Source organism: Vidua macroura, chromosome 9, assembly GCF_024509145.1.
Source record: "Vidua macroura isolate BioBank_ID:100142 chromosome 9, ASM2450914v1, whole genome shotgun sequence".
NCBI classification, from domain to species: domain Eukaryota; kingdom Metazoa; phylum Chordata; class Aves; order Passeriformes; family Viduidae; genus Vidua; species Vidua macroura.
Window position 1 is genome coordinate 22,293,752 of NC_071579.1, and position 21,624 is coordinate 22,315,375.

The following is a 21,624-nucleotide window of genomic DNA, read 5'->3' on the forward strand; positions in this document are numbered from 1 at the left end:
TCTGCTGGAAAGCAAATTCCTTCCCCCACCTTCTCCTTCCCCCATCAAAAATGTGACTCATAAGCAGTCTTTAACTATCAAATCCATTTGTGTATTCTCTCAGCGAGGGTTCGATTACAGCTGGTATGCCACAGATCTGCAGTTGCAGTGAGGTCACTCCTGCTAGAGAAATAAGATCTCCTTTGTCTATAAGGAAAATGCAACTAACCTTCTGCTGTCTCTCCCGCAGGAACAAAAACTGGGACCTGCTCAGTTCTCTGGGTGTTTTTGTCCTTCTGATTTCTTGTCCATCTCTCACTCGCAGCACAATGTACCAATAAGGCTCTCAAAACTGAGCCCAGCTGAGACTGAGACTGCGCATGTCTGTCACTTGCCTAATACCTCTCTGCTGTATTTAGCTCTTTGTTTGGAGAGGGAGAACAGCTCTTCATGGTAGAAGATTTTTCAATTCACCACTTGGAGCATTTCTTTCATACTTTATAAAATTTGGATTTACATATATGGTCTTCCCAGTGTGTGATCGATGGGTTTAAAGTGCCTTTGCCATCATCTCTGTAGCTGGAGTGGGTGTCTGGGAGTACATGTGTCCTTTGCTCTGTGTGTGTGTGAGTGTTCTGCACATGTTAACATGTCTGTGCGTCCAGCATCTGGCCCAGAGCGGGGCCATCCCTGAAGCACCCTCCACGTGAGGATGTGTGGGATGTGCAGTCCCCTCTGCCCTGCCGCCAGGAGTGGTGAGTGGGTCAGGGAGGCAGAGGGGGCCAACCCTGCTCTGGGCCAGAGCAGTGTGAGTGTGGCCTCTTGTCCCTGCCGTGGAGTGGTGTGTGCATGGTGGGAAGTCATGGCTGACCTCTGTAGTCTTGTCTTGTCGTTTCAGTGGTGTGCGGACAGATGAAGCTTGGCCTGTTTTTACTCTCTGTGTTTTTCCTTGTCTTTTTTTATTCCCTCCTCATCTTCATCGCACTCTGCCATCAAACAAAACAAACTTTCATCTCTCAGATCAGCGAGAAGGTTGGTCCTTTTCACTTCTTATCCATCTACAGTACGCCACGTCAGATGGGACTTTTCCAGTAGGGAGAGGAGAGCCATCCCCAAAAGGGGAGGGGGCCTTGCAGACTGGCTCCTTTCCAGGCACAGCCACAGTGTGCCTGGTGAAATCTGCTTACTGTTTGCTGTGACTCTGGTGATGGCATTGATACTTTGCTTGCATGCCTTTGTTGCTTGAGATTTAAAGTGCACAGAATATATTTTGCATGCAAATACCAGCCAGGGCAGTTTTGTCAAAGGCAGGGTAGAAAGAAGTGCATGCTGCTCTGTGTGGGGTCCTTCTCTAACCCTTTATTCATGCTAGGTGCAAGTGTAATACCTCTGAACTGCTGCTGCTTTCTGGCTGGAGAGCAAGAACAGTCTTTGGAAGCAGAGATCAGAATGATCAGTCCCCTCACAAGCTGCTAGAGAGTGTGGGTTCCATAATTCCTCCTGAAGCTCTAAAAGTTTTCACTTTCTCTAGAGGCAAAAGGCTTACTTTGATCTCAGCTGGAGGACAACCCAGCGTGCTGCCCTCCCTTGCCACAAGGCAGCAGGGGCAGTTCAATGAGATCCAGATTCCTTGTGCTGAGGCAACTTCCCTGCTCCTCCTTCCCTGCTCCTCAGCAGTCCCTGCACTGGGGTAGCCCATTTTCCATGCTCTGTCCACGCTCAGACAAGGGCCCTTTGCACAAGCAGGTCTGCTTTTCCTTCCTTCTCTGGGGCTGGGTCTTCCTCCTGCAGGCAGGAGAGCAGGGAGCTCTGGCAGTGGCCCCAGCCATACCAGAGATGGCTCAGGGAGGCCCCTGGTGACATGGACAGGAGCTTGTAGCCACTCAGCAAAACCTGAATGGTGCTTTGCTCTGCTCTGTCCTGCTGCTCTCAGAGAGCCAGAGGTGAGTAAAGGACAGTAGAGAAAGGCAGCTCCAGCCTTTAAATTAAATCTAGCTCCAGACCTATCTCAAGGCACTCGTGATTTCATGCTGAGGAAAGCTGGTGCTTCTGGCTGAAGTCTGGATTTAGTTTCCAGAGATGATTCCTTCACTGAACAGGTTCTGGGGGTCTGTCCTTCCACGCCCACTGAAGGTAAGGGATGCTCACACTGCTCCCCAGGTGGCATGGGGAAGAGACCCTGGCTTGTCTCACACAGACTATCAGGCAGCTGGATGAATTGTCTTATGATCATCACTGGAACAAGTTTTAACAAATTGTCATAGCGGCTGTTTCAGTACACTGAGTTCGATCCCATTTCTCTCCCTGGAACATGCTCTCATTTAGATTGTACTGAGGAATGGGACCTTTGTTGTTTACCTTCTAAAAATAGATTTTGTGGATGATAAAATCACCTCAGCCCAAGACAATGATGAAAAATGAGAACAAGGAAGAAAAGAGAGGAAATCAAAGCCAAGGCCCAAAGCCTCCCAGATTTCAGTGAATTTGAAGCACTGCTGTGAGATGCCTCTGGAGACTAAACCTTTGACAGGGCTCTTAAATGTTTTAGCCACATGGTTTAGCTGAAGGGAGGCAGATGAGAATGGGTATAAGGCAGCAGGAGTGAAGAATTTCTCATTCTTTGTGTCAACCCTTCCTTCCCACTCCACCAAAAATACCTACATACACAAATATTTAATGTGAAGCCAGAAATTAGTTTCTAAATATTCCATTGGGGTTTGCCATGCTTATAATTTGTTTGGCACTGATAATTACATCGTACATTTTTCCAGCTTTACTTAAAACTGTGTACTGCTAACCCATGCATTTAATTATTGCTCTGTGACTGCTACAAGGTTATTTATTAACAAGTTATTTTATCTTGATACAGTGGATCTTTTCTCTTATTCCCCTCCTTAATATTGTGTTATTTTCATCAGAGAAATTTCTAAGAGCAAATGCAAATTGCAGAGCTCCACAATCTTGCTCTCCCTTACTTTGCTATTAGTATGTCAGTATGCTGAATGCTGATGTGTCTCCAGTGCTGCACCACTGTAATGATATATCCTCTTTTATATGTGGTTGTCAGCACAAATAATTAGACCTAAAAGTTATAGCTGAAATATAATCCAAAAATGGCAAGGCCCTGTTTTGGAAATTGTCTATAAAATGTCAGCACTCAAGGATACATTGGGAGCATAAATAGTACAGCATTGTTTGAGCACAAGATTAGACTGTAAATGCATTTTTTCTGGTTCCAATTTTTCCTCTCCTTCTCTTGGTTCTGTCAATAGGTTGTGAGACTTAAGCAACTGCCTTTCTGTTTGAAGTCTTTTCGTAAAATGATAGCGCTGGGGAGAGATGAAGGGTGTCTACAGATGAGTAAACCATGCAGACCAATGATCATATTTGAGGATAGCTCCTAAATTCACTCCTTCCCGACTTGGAGGAGGTGATTCCTGAGGAAGGCAGAAGGTTTGGCAGGTGACCAGTCTGGTGAGGACAAGAACACACCCTGTTGACCGGGGATCCTTCAGCTTGCCTGGCTCGAGTAATGAAGCTGGGCAATCTCACACTCTCAAAGATATGCCCCTGCATTGCACTCTGCTGCTCATCCCAGCTGGGAGGTTAGAGCAGAGCCCCCTGAGCTTGCCTTGTCTGTGCTCAGACTGGGGAGGAGCAGCAGACCAGGCAGTCCTAGTTCTCCTTCAGGGCAAAAAGGACTTCAGGCTGCTGTTCCCTCGTGCAGAGGACAAGCAAAGGGGAGAGGCTGTCAGGACAGTGGTGCAGGACCTGAGCAGCTGGAATTGCCTCAGAGGAGCAGAGAAGTGTGCAGAGCACAAGCACAACTCTCCACCACCATGAGGCAGCACCCAATGAGCATGCAGGAAGGGGAAAGATGAGGCCCAGAATTAGATGCCAGGTAGGCATGATGCAAAGGAAACCCTGAAGCAGGAGCGGGCAAAGAGAGGTGCCTGGATCTCTGCAAACCAGAGGGAGAGGTCTTAGCATTGTCATCTGCTAAGCTGTACTGTGGCCAAGGGAGCCAGCAGGAAAATTTGGAAATTTGGTTTCCCCCTTCCCTAGCAGTTCTGCATGACTTTGGAAGCCTAGGCAACCCTCCTGGCACTCTTGTGTTTCTAGCAGAGCCTCACTGGATGCCAGCAGTGTCTCAGCACATGAGAGGGACTAACAACACCAGCCTGAGAGCCCTGAGCTTAGAGCCTACAGCTTTTGCAGACAGCAGCAGGGAGGAGGATGTCCCTGGTTCTCCAAAGGGGTAACTTCACCCTTGGAGGGAACCTGAGACATGTGGAAACAGCCACTCCCGTGCTGAAAGGAGCCAGACAATCAATTGAAGCTCTTCGCTTTCAAGGCAAGGAATGTGCATGTTAGTGCATGCTGAATTATTAACATTTCTCAACCTTTGTGGCTCTAGTGTTGCTTGCTCCCCTCCTTCCCCCCAGCAGTCCCCCCTGTGAGTGGGGAGCCAGACTCCACACTGTCGTTTCTCCCGGTCCTGTGAGATCCAGGGCATGGGCTCAGGTTGCACTGCACTCACTGCTCTGAGTTTCACTTCACTTCCTAAGGAATGCTCTCAGCGGGGAGATACGTGCAATAGTGGACTAGCACAGAGCCCTTATGATGCCTGTTCTTGGGATGAATTATAATGAATCTCATTTTTGACAGTCTGCAGGTTTAGTTAAACCCCTGAATTATAGTATTGTCCATTGAAGCAATTTTAATATTCACAGTAGTTTTCCCTTTGCTGTTCTTGCAAAACCTCTGAACCACCTTCTTCTGATCCTTATCCAAAAAGAAGATTAAAAAAATTATTGCAAATTCTAGTCAAGAAAATTGTAATTAAAAGGGAAATTTCATTGCTGCAAAAAATGAAGAAAACAAAATTTTCTGGAGCACTTAAGGTAGAATCATGGACTGTAATAACCCATGTGATTTGACTTGTAAATTGGACAGAAATTCTAAGGATGCTGCTTTTTGAGGAGTTACACTGATTTAAATTATTACCAGACTCTTATGCTAGAAAAGCAAGCAACTTAAATTGCTGGCTTGAGCCCGAGGAATGTGTTGATGGTGCTCTGCAAGCTGCTGTGAGAGCTGTGCCAGCTCTTGCTAATGCTAACTGACAGCATCTCCCCTTCTCCTTCCATACTGACTGGGACAAGAAGCTGCCAATTATCCCCCAAGAGGATGGGAGGCTGATGGAGCCCATCCCTTCCCTTGCATATACTCCTGACAGAGCACTGTCTGGGCCAGATCTCTTACTGAAGGCACTGCCCTGACCTCCTCCCACCTCCCGTGTAGAGAGCTGACCCTTACACAGGGCATCCATTTTTAGCAGCTGGGTGCCTTGGGCACTGCTGCTCTCTGGTGCGGAGCAGCAAGCCCATCTCAGCAGCTCTGCCGGTGTGCAAATGAGGGGAAGACAGCTCAGCCATTCTGGGCTGCAGGAATGCACCACTGAATCCTGTTTAACCACTCCTCTGTTGCCAGGCTGGAGAGCTGAAGCTCCACACAACTTCCTGCAGGCTGTGGTGTGCAGGAGGCACAGCCCGTGTCAAGGCTGGTGAGGGGGTCTCATACTGTTTGATTCACAGGAGAGTTTTCCTTGCCATTCATCCCTTTTCTAAGCACAGGAATGCACCAACCACCTCTGCTGCTCCCGTGTGTGTGGCGCAGGGGAGAGTGACTTCCCATCACCCTGCAGAGCGCTGCTGCAGGGCCCTGAGCCCCAGTGAAGTGCCTGTCCCCTCCCTGCAGGGGAGCAGGTGATGTCAGCTGCTGACATCCCTCAGGAGAGACAGCACAGCCACCATAGGTCGTGCCCCTCTGCAGGCATCAAGGGTGACACGGCACCAATGGGACTCGCACAGCCCCAGGAGCATCCTGAAAGCAGGTGCTTGACATGGGGACACAGTGCGGGGTGGAGGGGAGTCTGCAGCAGGCTGTGCTGCCTCTGGTCTCACAGGGCTGGAAGTGAAAATCTGTTTGTGCATGCTGGGCTCTGACCTTTCTGCATGGCCTTGTGTCCTCCAGTTTATTGTCTTCCCAGGTCCCTGTATGTGAGTATTTGTGTGCTTTCCCACTCCCTGTCCTGCCCTTCCACCACTGTCTGTCTGACTTTGTAGTGGCCTCCGGTGCCTGCCAGCCTGTTTGCCTGTGCATGTGTGTGAGTGCTCTGTGCACACCTATGGCATTATCCTCAAAGTTTGCTTTTTTTTTTCTGTTTTAATACAGCTTGGGTGGGTGGGTTTGGTCCTTTGGTGGGGACAGAATTTGAACAGCTTCTACCTGGAATAATTCGACACCATGTTCATTGGAAAATAAACCTGACTCTTAATGAATGGTGCTGGGATGTTTTGGTTGGAAATACATGCCATCATGTTAAACCATTGCCATGTCCATCAGGTTAAGTCTGTATTCTCATGGCTGCATAGCATTTGAGTACACTTTCAGTTCTGTCTCATTTGGGGAGCACTGCCCCATTGGTCAGGTAACACTTCACTGGTGATTGCTCATGTAGGTATTGATTTCAGATTTAATAATTGATTAAAAGAAGCATCCAGCAGGACTTTGGATTTATATACTCAAAAAAAAAAAAAAATTGCAAAGAAAGTTATCCTTAAGTTATCCTTACCCTGGCTGGTAAGGAGCTAATGAGCCCTGTTTTGTCACTGAGACTATGTGTAGTACACACACAATGTTGACAGTATTGTTTAATTTATCACAAAGTCTTAGTTCTGTTGTACATGCAAGTGTGGGGGCTTCTGTGTTCAGTCTATTTCTGCAATCCTGATGGTTTGGGGATGAATCATCAAAGAGAGCACTAGTGAAATTTGATTTGGGTAGAGCCAGCTTGGCAAGCGGAGCTGACACCTCTGCGGCTCACGGGGCTGTCAGCAGCTTTACTGTCTGCAGCGATGCCGCGGTGGAGGAGCCAGGCCTGCAGAGCTGTGAGTCCCCAGGCCCCCATCACCCATGGGGCAGGCTGCACCCGTGGCCTGTTGTGATCTGGCCCTGCTCAGACTCCTGCCCATTCCCACCTGCCCCAGCGCTGCGGCAGTCGCTGCCCCACCAGCCCAGTGCACTGATGGAGGAGCATAATTGGCAGGGAGAGGCTCCTTGCAGCCGGTCAGTCGTGACCCCGGCCGCTGCTCGGGGCTGCCTTTGCAGTGGAGGAGGCTAGAGGAGAGCAGAGCTGCTGGGCAAGACACATCCAAGCAGTTTCCCTTTTTGACTACAGACTGAAATGAGCTTGCCCAGAGGAGACAAAGATTTACTGAGCACAGTTGTTTCTCTACCCTTGCTTAAATAGGCCCATAACACTAACCCTGAAGAAGGAACCTCATTTCTCAGTGTCATTTTCCTGACGGGAATGCATATGGCAGGCAGCTTTAGAGCTTTATTGTAGCTGAGAGTTGCTTACAAATAAGTCTTGAATGAAATACCCAGCAAGGGATTGATAAGAAGAGAAGCTGTGCAATGCAATAAGGAGGAATACATCTCCCAAAGAGCTGCCACGAAGGTGGGAAAGGTTCTGCCAGCCCAGCTCTCTTCTGTCAAAATGGATATGATCTCACATCTGTCAGGATTAGTTCTCTCCTGCCCAGCAAGGTGATCTCTTCAGGCCCTGACAATGTCATGCAGCGTGGGTGACTATTTTCTGAGCCAAGGTAGAACCTGAGTTACATTTTGAAAGGAATTATATTTTATTTAGCAGCACACGTGGGCTAATTCAAAAAGAAACCCTTCTGCTGCCCCTGCCCAAACCCTATGAGGTTTAGGGAATGGGCTGCTTTGCTCCAGAGCTAATAAATTGAGCAGGTGATTCCGTTTTGCAGAGCTTCAGTGGGCCCTGCGTGAAGTGTGTGACTGGCATTTGTGCATGCTCTCTAATTAGAAGGATGTAATTTAAATGGAGGAATGTTTCATGTTAGTAATATGATTTCAAAAGGCTATGTTTGGAGGGAAGGGATTGAGCCATCTCTTAATGACTTCTGCTAATAAGATGCCAGTGGCTAAGGAAGGAGAGCAAAGTGTGTGCAATTTGGCAAAGTAGTGAACAGCTTTAGCTCTTCATTTTATCTGTCCTGAGGGATAGACAGGCAAAAATGTTGACTGCCCCTCATGTATCCCTGCAGTGCAACTGAGTACTCTCTGCTGGTTCTGTGACCCTACTAGCTGTCTCCTCCTTGTTTCAGTGCGGCGTGTTGCTCCTCGATTCTCTATCCCTCCGAGCAACCACGAGGTGATGCCTGGGGGGAGCGTGAACCTCACGTGCGTGGCAGTAGGTGCTCCAATGCCCTATGTAAAGTGGATGGCTGGTGTGGAGGAACTGACCAAAGAAGATGAGATGCCCGTCGGTAGGAATGTCCTGGAGCTGAATAACATCATGCAGTCTGCCAACTACACCTGCGTGGCCATCTCTTCCCTTGGCATGATTGAAGCCACAGCCCAGATCACTGTCAAAGGTAAGGAACTATTACTTGCAGTGCTCCTATTTGAGTTTCAACAATGTAGCCCTTTGCCAAAGTTTCTTGGCTGCAGCTGATAGACTGCTCTCTTACGTGACTTTTCCAGTTTGCAAGGGAGGTTCTCAAACCCACAACTTTGTTTTTTCCTGCTCACAGTATGATGATATTTGCTCTGAAGGTCATTTTCTCTCTCCCTGCAAGTGGCATGGTAGACAAGCTTGTGTCAGGCCAGGTCCTTGTTACGCCATGAGAGAACCTCACTGAGTGTGTGTTTGTCTCAGCAATGTCCTGCTTGTTCAGTGCATCAGCAGGATCAGCTCTGCACAGTGGTGGGCCATGGGCTGTCTTGGGGCAGGGTCTGTGGATGTCTGCAGTCAGAGAGAGCCGTTTGCACAGATGTCCTCTTGCAGTAAGGGTGACGCAAGAAGGTTAATCCCAGCAATGTGAAGTGTCCATGAGCCTCAACAGAATGAGCGTCCTCCCTCCCTGCAGGGAGGAGCTATATATGTTCATTTGAAATTTGTTACATAATTCTCTGTAAATGTCTTCCCTTGCTACTCTGCCTCTTTCCCTTTCTTTTTCTTGTGATGCTGTCCTTCAGCTGTACTTTCTGCTGACATTTCACAAGTAGCTTTGCTCCAAAGAGGATATTGTTGCCAATTGCTGACCACAGGGTAGCTCACCCACTAACAGGAGGCTGAAGGTGTCCTGCCTTTCCCATCTGGGACCTATCAGAGCCGCAGTATCTGTTTCCTTCTCTGCTTGCAGTTGATTTGTAGCTCGGATTACCACAGATATGTAATCTTTTGAGTCTGTCTGTTCTTGCAGGCCCCTTCCTGCACTAAAGCCACCTTTAGCACAGAGTTCCTGCTTGAACAAATCAGAGAATTGAGTGTTAGCTCTCTCTGACCTGGAGATAACAGGAAATTCTCTTGGCTAGTCAGAGGATGCTTTTAACCTTAGCCACACCCAGCTCCCTTTACTCACAACACCTGCTTGTCAGTACCTTTTCCAGTCTCTCTTTTCATACAGAACACAGTGGTTGCCTTGCTACAGTAGATACACAAGAGAGTACAGAAAAAAGGGCCATTATGGGATGGTGATCTGGTCTTGGAGGGAAGAGGTGGGAACTGCACCATCACATTGACAGTACACAGCATTTACCTCTTCACAGCTGGAATGCCTTTGCCTCGCTCCCTCACTGGTTGACGTGATGCCACAGGATGGGGAGCAATTTGCTCAGTTCCTTTAGCCCTTCACCTTCCTCCTTGTGTCCTCATCTGCTTTTTCTACACCTTTACTCTGGATATCTTGCTGCCTCTGTCCCAAACTCCTTCACCCAGTGTTACTTCTCCTGTGCTTGCTGGCAAACAGACCATTTTCAGTGCAGACAGGAGAAGCAGGATTACACAGAACTGATTGCATTTAAGTGTGTTGAAAGTACCAGACCTGCCCTTGCTCACATGAAGACTGCACACCCAAGAGCTGTCAGGAGTCAAACTTGTGGCTCTTCAAAAGAAAAGGAGTTTCGTGTATCCTTGAAAGTCTGAGGAAGGCTGCCAGTTTCTAGGATACTGTAAGAAATATGTTTCTTCAGGCCATAATACTGTGCAGGTTGGGTTTGCCCTCCCTGAGTCCTCCATGGGTAGTGGTGGGGTGTCTGGCTGTGGGTTGTGTGCCCTCCCCTGCCATGCCAGTTCAGCCCCTGATGATCTTCTCAGTATTCATGTTGCAGTAGCACTAGAGAAGGCATTCCCTCTGGTACTCAGAGCAGGCATGCACTGTGCTAAGGAGCTTGCCTTCCTCAGCTGAACCATGTGGAAACTAGAAACCTGATGGCTTTGCCAAAGAATGAAATCCTTGAGTATCTTAATTTGGGTTGAGCATTTTCCCTAGTTCCTTGTCAAGCACGGCTGCATTACAAGTCACTAATTACTTTAGAGTGGTTTGTAGGAGATTTAAACTTACTGTAGACTTTAATTCAGTCATTGTACTAAAGTATTTGTGTACTCTGCAAATCTATCTCACACACACTGATTCTTTTTCTTTGTTCTTGTGGTAAAATGGTAAATCTGGAAATGTGTGCTCGCAGTAGTTATGTTCTCATTGACCCTTCAGAGGTATCATTGTCAGAGTTCTTGTGTAACAATTTACTGTCTGGTTGCAGTTTGACACACCACCCAGTGAAATAGTGGATATGAAAGTTGGTAATTTCTCTGGCTGTATCTCTCCTGCATGTACTGTAATACTTACAAAGCCTTGCCCCATCAACCCTTCTAACAGCATTGCCCATGAACTCCCTTTGGCCTAAGATACTGCCTCTCTGGAAGCAAGAGCATAACTCCAGATTACTTTGGTGCTGATTGTTTTACTTTGTAAAATAAGCTGTGCGCCTGGCTTCTGGGGCCAGCCTAGCCCAGCCCAGCAAGCATCTTCCCACTGCCAGGTGAACCCCCATGACAGAAACATTCCTGCATCCCCGTTGAATTACTTTTATTTAGCCGGCTGCTGGTAAGTGCGTCAAGCACATCTAATAACATGATTGCTCTGTTTATCCTTCCATTAAGAACCACTTCAAGCAATATATGGTAATATAAAAATGCATGTTATAGAGTATGAAATGATTTCTGCCTTTTAAAGAAGAATGTTAATGGGAGGTGGCAGCTCCATTTTTATCCCTTTGCACATTGCAAGGTTTGAGCTGACTGAATTATTTAAATCACACCTCTCTGCCTTCCAATTGCAGCACTGCCAAAACCTCCAACAGAGCCATTAGTGACTGAAACAACAGCTACCAGCGTGACCCTCACCTGGGATTCAGGCAACTCTGACCCCATTTCATATTACGTCATCCAGTACAAGCCCAAATCCCTGGAGGGCCAATTCCAGGAGGTGGATGGTGTGGCAACAACCCGCTACAGCATAGGTGGGCTCAGCCCCTTCTCAGAGTACGAGTTCCGGGTCATCGCAGTCAACAACATTGGCAGGGGTCCCCCCAGTGAACTGGTCGAGGCCCGGACAGGAGAGCAAGCTCCTTCAAGTCCCCCCCTCAAAGTCCAGGCACGGATGCTGAGTGCCAGCACCATGCTGGTGCAGTGGGAGCAGCCGGAGGAGCCCAATGGGCAGATCCGAGGGTACCGCGTGTACTACACCACCGACCCACACCTGCCTTTGAGCATGTGGCAGAAGCACAACACCGACGACAGCCACCTCACCACCGTGGGCAGCCTCATCACCGGCACCACCTACAGCATCCGCGTCCTGGCCTTCACTTCGGTGGGCGACGGGCCCCCCTCGGACATCATCCAGGTCAAAACACAGCAAGGGGGTACGTATGGAGTAGAGACAGCATGGCTGCGTGGCCATCCCAGCGCTGTGCGGCTCAGCTGAGTGTCTGACCCATACCAGGCATCACAACTGCACTGGTGCTCAAATGATTGCATGTCAGAGAGGGTGGGGGAGCATTCCCACCCCACAGCCATTGGATTTATGCGGTCAGATTGTCCTGGGGAGTTGGTATCAATCTCTGTACAAGTAACGGCCCACAATTTTGTCTGAGATACAGTGGCCAAAAATCTGACACAAAGTCTTGGACATGGATGTCGGCACCTGTGTGACTGCTGGACCATTCTGGGGTCTGGGTACACATGTGGAAGGAAGGATCTGGGATGCAGTCAGGGTCTGGAAGTGAGCATGATCCCCACAGTCACCCACCTGAGTGACAGAGGTGCTTGCTTGTGGCCTGAGATGTTCTAAGAGCGCAGTACAGGGAGAAGGAATGTTCAGGCAGAAATGAAAGAGGATCCTCACAAAGTCAAATGCTGACTTTGCTAAGTCATGCAACTCTTCTCACCTCTTCTGGCACTAACCATGTGTTTGTTCCCCAGTTCCTGCCCAGCCAGCTGACTTCCAGGCAGAAGCAGAGTCTGATACCCGCATCCTGTTGACATGGCTGCCTGCCTCTCAGGAACGCATTACTAAATATGAGCTGCTGTACTGGGAAGGGGAGGATGGCACTCAGGTGAGGATCCTGCCTGGCAGCTCTTGGGGCTGGACATGGCAGTTTATCTGCTTGGGAAGGGTGTGCGCTTGAGCCAGGTGGTAACAGAACTGTTTCTTTGTGTTTCTTCTGCCTCAGTGGTGTGCAATAGGAACATGGCATTCTGGTTTCTGTGTAAGTGACTTCAGCAGTACTTGTTCATGCAAGCAAAGTAGCCAGTGACTGGTTTGGGACTGGAAAGGCTCAGAATGCTGTGACAGCATCCCTGAGGCATGCTTACTGCTGGTGCCTGTAAACAGTCGCACTTCTGGGCAAGTCTGCAATGGCCTCCAACATGTGTCTCTGGCCCCAGGACTGGTTAGATGTAAAAAGCAGATTGCAGGTGGCCTAGAGAGAGCCCTCCCACATATACTGCTGGTCCCTAAAGGAAGTCTAGTTCAAGATATATCAAAGGTAGTGCTGGCTTCAAGACAGCATAGCAAGAATTGTGCCATGACACCATCAGAGTGTCCCATGGTCCTCTCCCTCACCTCTTATTATAGTGTCATGAGAGCTGCCAAAAATAAGTGCCTTTCAGGTGAAGTGTCAACAAAACAAGCACTTTTCTAGCAGTGTTTAAGTGCATTAGAGATCACGACTGCTATAGGACAAGAGCTTTACTCTATTTCACAGACAATACTGTCTCTTGGGAGAAAACAAACTTCTGTGTCCTCTGCCCCTTGTCTGAACTTGTATAGCTGGACCCAGCTGGACCCACAGAGCTCTCAGGCCAGTGGGTGCAGTCTGGACACCAGACAGTGTAGCCTAGCTGTGGCAGAGGTCTGCTTCCCTGCAGAGTCCTGGTGTGTCACCCAGGAAGCTCCATGTTTTGGAGTCCTGCAGGACTGAAGGTAGGTTTGGCAGCATGGCTGTGACTTTCTGTGGGCACGGAATGGCTGCACACCAGCTTTTCTGGATCCTCCAACTACACCAAATGATCTGTTTCCTTTTTTTTTTTTTTTGGCAGCAAAAGGTGGAGTTTGACCCAACCTCCTCATATGCCGTGGAAGGTCTCAAACCAGACACATTGTATAAGTTCCGTCTGGGTGCCCGATCAGAGCTGGGGGTAGGAGTTTACACCCCCACAGTCGAAGCCAGAACTGCCCAATCCAGTAAGTGCCTGACACTCAACACTGCTGAAGACAAAGCAAAAGCAGTCCATTTTCCATCTCCTGGGCACAGAGAAGCCCAGTGCCTCTGCCCTTGTGGGTTTGCAGAGATGCTGGCATGCAGTTTGCTAAAGGGAGTAATGGGGAAAGTCATCTGGGGTTTGGATCAGGGCTCTTTGGCAGAGTGGGTGCACCCAAGGGGTAAGTTGTTTCTTGGTGTCCTTTTGATCATACTGTCTTTCCCTAAAGGTAGATTCATAAAAACTGATGGAGGAGTAAAACAGGCTGGGAAACTGCTTTGGAGAGATTGATTTGAGTGGGTTTGTGCATCTCTATGAATTTACTCCCATGCAGACAAGCTGTCTGGACAGACAGCATATGGGTATTTGGCTCTAAATGTGACTGTGTCCAAACCATTGGATTTTCATCCCTTCACTCCCCATTCCAGCCGCCTTGCTTACACAGGAGTCCATCCCTGGTCCATACAGTTGATTGCAAGGTGAGGTATCCTGTGAGACCAGTTGTGTCTGTGGCTGTCAGGCAGCTGGAAAAGTGATTTTGGAAAAGTGACTTATTTGCCAGGGTTGTGTGAGCAAGTGAGGCTGCTGCTTCTGGGACTGCAGTGCTAGGGGAAACCAGAACGAGCTGCAGTTGAGTTAATAGAGAGGCTCAATAATGAGGTGACCCAGGCAATATCACTTTCATCCTGGCTCTGCCCTGTGTGATCACAGAGCAGGAGTTTGCATTGCTCTGATTGGCAGCTCAAAGTGCTGCACATAAGCAGATTAGGGCTATCAAAGGGCCCTACGATAAGCTCGTTTTCACTAACGATTTTTGGGCTTGCCATTATGCAAAGGGCATTAAAAGGGGGGAAAAAAGACATTTCTGTTAGCACCGTCTGTCTGGGATTTACTCGCTATGTGGAGTGAGCAGTTGGCACAGGCAAGCCAGCCTTCCCTGCAGGGAGGGTGGCAGCATGCACAGCAACCAGGAGTGTGAGATGGCCATTAGAAAGGGAGCTCTGGCAGGGAAGAGCAGCTCTGCTCACTTATAGAATGACCTTCTCTTTGAGGAAAACTCAGCTTCATTAACATACCAGTCCCATGCATTCCTCCACCTCGTTAATTGAGCTAATGATGTCTTAGAGCTGCACAAAAGACAGGTATGAAAATGGAGAAAGGTTCAGATCATGCAGTTATAAATATTTGAACATTGGGAACAAATTCTGGATATGGGGCTTTATATGTATACCTGTTTCAGATAGCTTTTGTATTGATAGCAAAGGTGGAAGTAATTCTCCTGCCATGTAAATTAATTCCATCAGTGGATGCTCTTATCCTTGAACACACTTAATCAGAGACAGCTCCATGCATAAATGAGTCCTTCAAAGACTCACAACAGTCCAAGTAAGAGAAACATTTGCTTCATGGACTCATCAAGGCAGACATCTTATCATGACCTACTCTACATATTGTCTGCTCACAAGGCATCTCACACCAGTCTGGTTTTAAGGTTGTCACTTCACTGGCCAGTGGTGCAGTAGCTGATTGGTTCTGGCATTTGTTCAGTCAAAGAAATGCGCATAGGCTGGAAGAGATTTGGCATTTAGCCACAGGAGTACCTTGGTTTGACCAGTGAAGCTCTCCTCACACTGAAGGACCTAAGAATCCTTAGACTGATCCAAGAAGTGACCTGGGTCTTGGTTTACAGGCTCCTACTTGAAAAGATTTCTGATGGCACTCTATTCTATGACAGAAGCCATTGGCAGTTACTGCTGAGTTACTCAGTGAGGGTGACAAACCACTGTTTGAACAGTCCCAATGGAGTGTGAAGCCTTGAGTACTTGGGGACTCAAAATCAAGTAGGTCTTTTAGAAAGGTGTGCTTTACCTCGGCAGAAGTTGTGTGCACAGTGCACAACTTCCAGGCAGAAATCCTTTGGTCTTTACTTAGCAACACATTGTATTAGATGGTTGGATTGGTCCCATTTGGCCTTAGAACTTACTAATCTAGGAACACTACAGGTCCCAGCTTCAAATTGGTCTCCTTCTTGCACTTTTCCATCTGGTTACCCTGAGAAAGGCTGTTGGATCATGGACCTTGGCATGTTCAGGTGGACACAAACTGCAGGAGCAGTCAGATTCCTGCTTTCCAAAAAGCCTCTCTTCAGTCTCTATTCCTGTCCCTGACAAACCAGTCATGGGGAAGGTAGGAGGCCCATGATCACTAATGATTCACTAATGGGCTGGAGGAGGATGCTTGCTTTTCTTGTGGCACTCCTGCTGAGGAGTAGTGGGCATGCTTGTGTGGAAAGGCCAGAGGGAGGCAGTGCCCTTTTGAACTCTTCAGCAGCACAGTTGAGACCTCATCTCCTGAGCAGGCAGCTGCTTTCTAGGCTGTCTTTCCTGCTAAGCTGCTCACTTAGTTGCTGAGCACCCTGCAAAAATACAAAACTACAGTGCTGCTTTGAGGGCCTGAAGAGCACGGGGGAGTTTTCCGGGAGTCTGCAGTGCCTCAGGCAAGCGGAATGATGCAAGAGAGAAGCATCAGCTCTCTGCCCATTAGGCCTTGGCATTAAAATGCTGTTCTCCCTTGAAATACCAAGGTGGGTCCTAAGTCTGCCTTTTCCCTAGCCTAAGGAACAGGTGGGTTGGATGGTGCACAGAGTTGCTGTGGGCCATCGTGGGAGGCTGTCGTGAGTAGCCTGGAGGCAGCAGAGGTTTGCACAGTGTGCATGTGTGGGTACATCTGCATGTGTGGGTGCATGCTGGCCACCCAGTCTGCTCTTCGCTGGCCCCAGGAGGGACACTTCAACTCCTTGTGTATTTTAAGTTGATCCTGCTCATGTTACCAAGTTTTATTTTGCTTTAATTGTTTATTTGAGCTTTTGACTTGCACATCATATGTGTGACTCTTACCCAGTCAACAGCCAACTTTTGACTTGCCCACACTGCCATCCAAAGCTACCTTTGGAGAATGAGCTCACTGCTGCATGCCAAGGGAAGCTGTGGAGGTTCTGTGGAGGGAAGCTTTGGAGACATGTCAAAGCATGTCTCTTCTGTGAAGGGCAGACAGTGGCAAAGGAAAGGTTTGCCAAGCCCCTTGTGTCTCACCTGTCCTGTCTGAAGGATGCCACTAGGAACTTTGTCTACATTATGCCCTCCATTGTAGGTGTTGCTTTGGTGCTATATCTTCCTACTCTCTTCCCTGCCACTTCTCTGCTGATTAACCAAAAAAGTGTGAGGATTCACTTTTTACCCCTGCTCCCTTTTCACTATACCAGATGGCAGGCTGATCCTGTGCTGCCTCCCTCACATAGGCAACTGTTTGCTTCCACGCATTGCTTTGACTTCTCTTTCCTCCAGTGTAGCTCCCATAGCAGCAGCCTGACTGTTCAGGCATCATCTCTTGCAGCTCCATCACTATTTACTCTCCTCCATCTTTCATCTCCAGGCATCTGAGCCCAAGCATCAGGAATGTTCCCTGCTCTCTGAGCACAGGAGTGGGCATTAAAAGTTACATGCACTCTGCAACTGTTTCTGCAAGCAAGTGGGCCTTTTTCCCAGCAAGCAGAGGTCACCAGTGGCACTGGAGGTCCTACTGCCCTCTGCTTTTCCAGATCTTCTGCCACTGCCAACCTGTGCCCAGCAAAGCTAAGGCACCATTGATGAGTGCTTGAATTACCTGAGGTCCTTGCTGCCGTGTGGAGTGATGTAGGTTGTGTTCACCTGTGAGCAGACAGGGTTGTTCCTGTGCCCTTGCAAGGCTGGCTCTGCTGCACTTGTGGCTGCAAGGACTGAAGCATGGGGAAGAGCAGCAGTCTTTTTTCAGGCATTTCTATGTTTCTGGATGCAGTGAAGAATGGAAGCTGGCTTTCACCTGCCATGGCACAGCGTTTTTTTTGGGGGTTTTTTGGGGTTTTTTTTTAGGGTTTTTTTTTTGGGTTTTTTTGGTTTTTTGGGGTTTTTTTTTGTGATGATGCCCTGTCCCCTCTGGTTAGGACTGTTTCCTTCTAGATGAGCACCCATGGATGGAGCCATCTCCCTTGTTCCTTCCCTGACTATGTGGGCTCCTTTCCTTCTCCAGACTTCCACTCTTACCTTCTGTCCAAGCATGCTGTCTGCAGCATCCCAGGGCAGTGAGGCTAAATGACTGGGGGCTGATGCTGCCGTGAGAGCTGGTGCTCTCCCATGCTGCCAGAGCCCTGGTGCAACCAGACAGCAGTTCTGCAAGGCTGGAGAAGGGAATGAACCAGGCAGATGTCCTAAAGATGCTTTGCTCTGTCCAAATCATCTCTCCTTTTCCAATCTCTCTTCCCCCACCCAGATTTGTTTTACTGCTCTTCCCTAATGTGCTGTGTGAAGAGACTTCTCTTCCAATGATCCCAATGAGAGGCAACTGTTGATTGGATCCCATTCCTCCTCCTGTGGATAGATAAAATTGCCAGAGCTTAGAAGTTAATGTAAACTGCAGGTGCTTTTGCCTGGGAGGGGGCAAGACCTGCTTACTTTCTACTGTACAAATCCACGGGCCAGGAAGTTACTGAGGCAGGTAACCAGTGTGGCAGGCATGAAGCAATCAGTCCCAGATTCCAGGGACATGTGCAAAGCAGCACAACCACATTATCTCCTGTTCCCACATGGTGCCTGGCTCAACCTGGTTAGGATGCAGCATACAGCTGATGGTCATGATTTTAAACCCTACCAAGGACAAACTACCTCCAACCTCAGTCACCTTTTCCACTTTTGTTTCCTCCTCTTGTCTAGGAGTGAGTTTTCACAAGCCTTCTTACAGTCTGGTGTGTGAGCTTCCCTTCTGCCACTCTTGCCTTCTGCAGCTTCCTACCTCTTCTGGTTTCCATCTGCTTCAGATCTTCACTGAAAGCATCTTTCTTCTCCCTACCAGTCTCTCTCTCGCACCCTCCACATGCCCCACTTCCCTTACTGCCATTTGTTGTGTTTGGTAAAGCGAGTGTCCAGAACTGCTTTGGGAAGAGGTGTTCTCTGATGCAGAACAGTACTTCCATCTCCACTCTGTTCATCTGGCCTTCAAATATAAATTGCCCCCCTAGTGCCATCTTTGATGATCTGTGAGGATGGCAGGTAGTTGTTCACATGTATGTTTAGTGCTCCGTTGGCTGGGTAAAAGTTCCCTGTGCATTTTGGTTTATCCTTCCATTCATTTCCCTTCATCTCCCCACTTCATTTATTTATCCCCAGCCCCCTCCGCCCCACCCCAAGAAGTCGAGTGTGTAAGCACCAGCTCCACCACCATCCGGGTAAGTTGGGTGCCACCGCCCGCCCAGAGCCGCAATGGGGTCATCACCCAGTACTCCATTGCCTACCAGGCAGTGGAAGGAGATGACAACACCAAGCATGTGGTGGATGGCATTGGACGAGAGCATTCCAGCTGGGAGATCAAGGACCTGGAGAAATGGACAGAATACAAGGTGTGGGTAAGGGCTCACACCGATGTGGGGCCAGGACCGGAGAGCATCCCCGTGCACGTGCGCACTGACGAGGATGGTAGGTGCTACTGGACAGCTCCTTCAGCTACTGCCATGGGTTAACAGGGACTCTCACAACTGAGTTGCTGAAAGGGGGCTGGGGGGAAGGGAGCAGGGACATTGACCTTTCAAGCAGGACCTGAGGCTGTCAGGAGCAATGCTCCAGGGAGCAGATCTCAACAGTTCCTGGAGTGGGGTTGGGGAATTGCTTTGCTGGCCCTTGTTTTTCCTCCAGGTTGTGTCAGATATCTCATCGTGGTCCTTCAGGGTCCTGTTTGTGTCAGCAGTGCTTCCTATGCATGCAGGGAGGCATTGCTCTGCTTTCCATTGTGGTTTTATAGTGGGTGGTGAAGGATTTGGTTTTATTGAAGGCAGAATGAGCTCTCCCAGCCAAAGGCTTCTCTTGTGAAATCAGGACTTAAAGTTTACTTGTTGACCTGAAATCCAGCTAACTAAAGAGGGGGAAACCAATCCATTTGAAAGTTGTAGATACTGCAGGAAAGCTGCTTCCTGCTCCAGCTTCCAGGCAAGCCACAGCTTATATAAAGCTTCTCTTCCACTCAAGAGTCAGAACACCACACATACAGAGCACTTTACTGGATACGACAGCTTTAAAGAGAAATTGCTTTGTATTAGCAGGACTGTCAGTTATGTCATCATGATTTAAGCCATTTCCTTTGAAAGTGCCAGAGCTCAGGGTTGACAGTAGGAGCTCCTGTGGCTTCATGCTGACCCAAGAAAGCTGCAGATTTAATGGGAGAAGAGAGATGGAGCATCCAGGCAAAGAAAGCATGATCTCTGCATTACCCAATCGGTGTAGGAAATTGAAACCAGACATGTTACAGTTTCCCTAAATGGGCTGCCACTGTCCCCCATGTCTCCATGGCTCTGAAAGTGGTGTCTGAGAATGCTTGCTGACTGTATTCCTGGGCTGGCAAACACATCTGTGTGTGTCCTGCTGCCTGTATTGTTTGCTTCAGTTCTCATTCAGCAGAATTGTAGCCCAGGGGAAGCTGTTACCCCAGAAATGTCACAACAAGCTCTCTCAGTTAGTTTTTGGGCACCGTGGTTGGACATTCCAGCTTAGCTGTCAGGAATGATTTCATATTCCTCTGACATGCTGATGCTCAGTAGATACCCATGATGAAGCAATGAGAAATGCTAAACTGTGGTCTGAAAACAAATTGAACTTTCCCTGTTTAGATCTCAGACACAGCACATACTTCCCATAGTGGGACAGGACAGAGCTCCTCAAAACACTGTGGTCTGCTCATATTCACATCTTTTTGTGTCCCTGCAGCATCCCCATATCATGTCCTGCCGAGGCCTCCCACCTTCTCATGCCAGCAGAGCTTGACACACAGCTTCTGTTTGGTTTTCAGGGAGGATCTTGTTTTCCACTTGGACTCCCATCTGTGTGTGTGGGCAGGTGTCTTGCCAGGACAGGAGAGCCCTGTGACTTGTGCAAGGTCACTGCACTAAGTGAATTGTGAATTGTGGATTACAGCATAGGCTGCTCCAGGCAGAAGGGGGTAACTGTTCAAGCACAGCCCCCACCATTCCCACACCTTGAGTTGGCCTCTTGGTGCTAAAATGTTCTGTTCCTCCTTTCTGTATTTTATTAAATTATCTACAATTACGAAGGACATCTGGGGAAAAATAATGAATTGCCCTGCAGCTTAAAAACTGTGCTTACCTGCTGGGTAGCTGTTTCTTCCCATTTAGTTGGTTGAAATAGCAGTAGTCATTACATCTGCTTGTCAGGTATCCATCCCTAATTATCCAATACTGATTTCTGCTGTGTTGAGAATTGGGGCATTCCAAACCTCCAGATTTTCCCAGGGCAGTGGAAGGTGAAAAGGGTCCTGCAGATGAGGTGATAGGATGGAGCCCAGGTCCTTCACTTGGTACCGGGCACTTGGGTAGCATCAGTATCCTCCACAGAGAGTGCACACCTCTACTCCCAGCTGCTTCAGCCAGAAGGAGCTTTCCAGGAGCAACTGAGAAGCTAATTTTTTAGAATTGACATTTTTGTCACAGTCAATGCAAGAGTGAAATATAATAAGGAGGTAATTTTTCCAAATGGTAAATAGGGTATAAATACATTTTTAAACGGGCCTCACCTTGCAAGAAAATTGATATTTTCTGGGCAGTGTAATTTTTCATTTTATTATCAAAAAGCATTCAGCTAGCCGTGCATGAAATACAGTCCCCAGAGCTGTCACAATTCCCACAGGCCCCTTTATCTGACTGAGTTCAGTGACTGCTGTCTCTGAGCTCTGGGTTATTGTTTTAGGATGGTGCTTTTCCCCCTCATTAACCTCTCACTGTCACAGGGGAAGAGCATGTGTGTGCTCTGGCTGGTGGCAGGTACCAGGGCTCCCTGCAAAAGAAACTCAGCACCCAGTCATGCTACCTGGGGCTGTTGGGCTTAGCTTAGATGGGTCTGAGAGGAGGTGGTGTGCCAGGCAAGATGAAAAGAAGGTTTTAAAACTACTGCCTGTGCCCCAGGGCATCC

The 21,624-nt window shown here is 48.4% G+C and overlaps 1 protein-coding gene across 4 annotated transcripts in view; it reads left to right on the forward strand.

Moving 5' to 3' along the window:
- Window positions 1-21,624, forward strand: part of PTPRF (protein tyrosine phosphatase receptor type F) — a 375,120-nt gene that overhangs the window by 293,075 nt on the left and 60,421 nt on the right. For 2 of the 4 annotated variants that reach the window (XM_053984683.1, XM_053984684.1), the window contains exons 8-12: window positions 8,181-8,450; window positions 11,200-11,781; window positions 12,341-12,474; window positions 13,460-13,604; window positions 18,820-19,125. In XM_053984683.1, coding sequence (XP_053840658.1) covers window positions 8,181-8,450; window positions 11,200-11,781; window positions 12,341-12,474; window positions 13,460-13,604; window positions 18,820-19,125 — 1,437 coding nt within the window. The remainder of the gene's footprint in view (window positions 1-8,180; window positions 8,451-11,199; window positions 11,782-12,340; window positions 12,475-13,459; window positions 13,605-18,819; window positions 19,126-21,624) is intronic. The other 2 variants (XM_053984685.1, XM_053984686.1) reach the window with 1 other exon arrangement.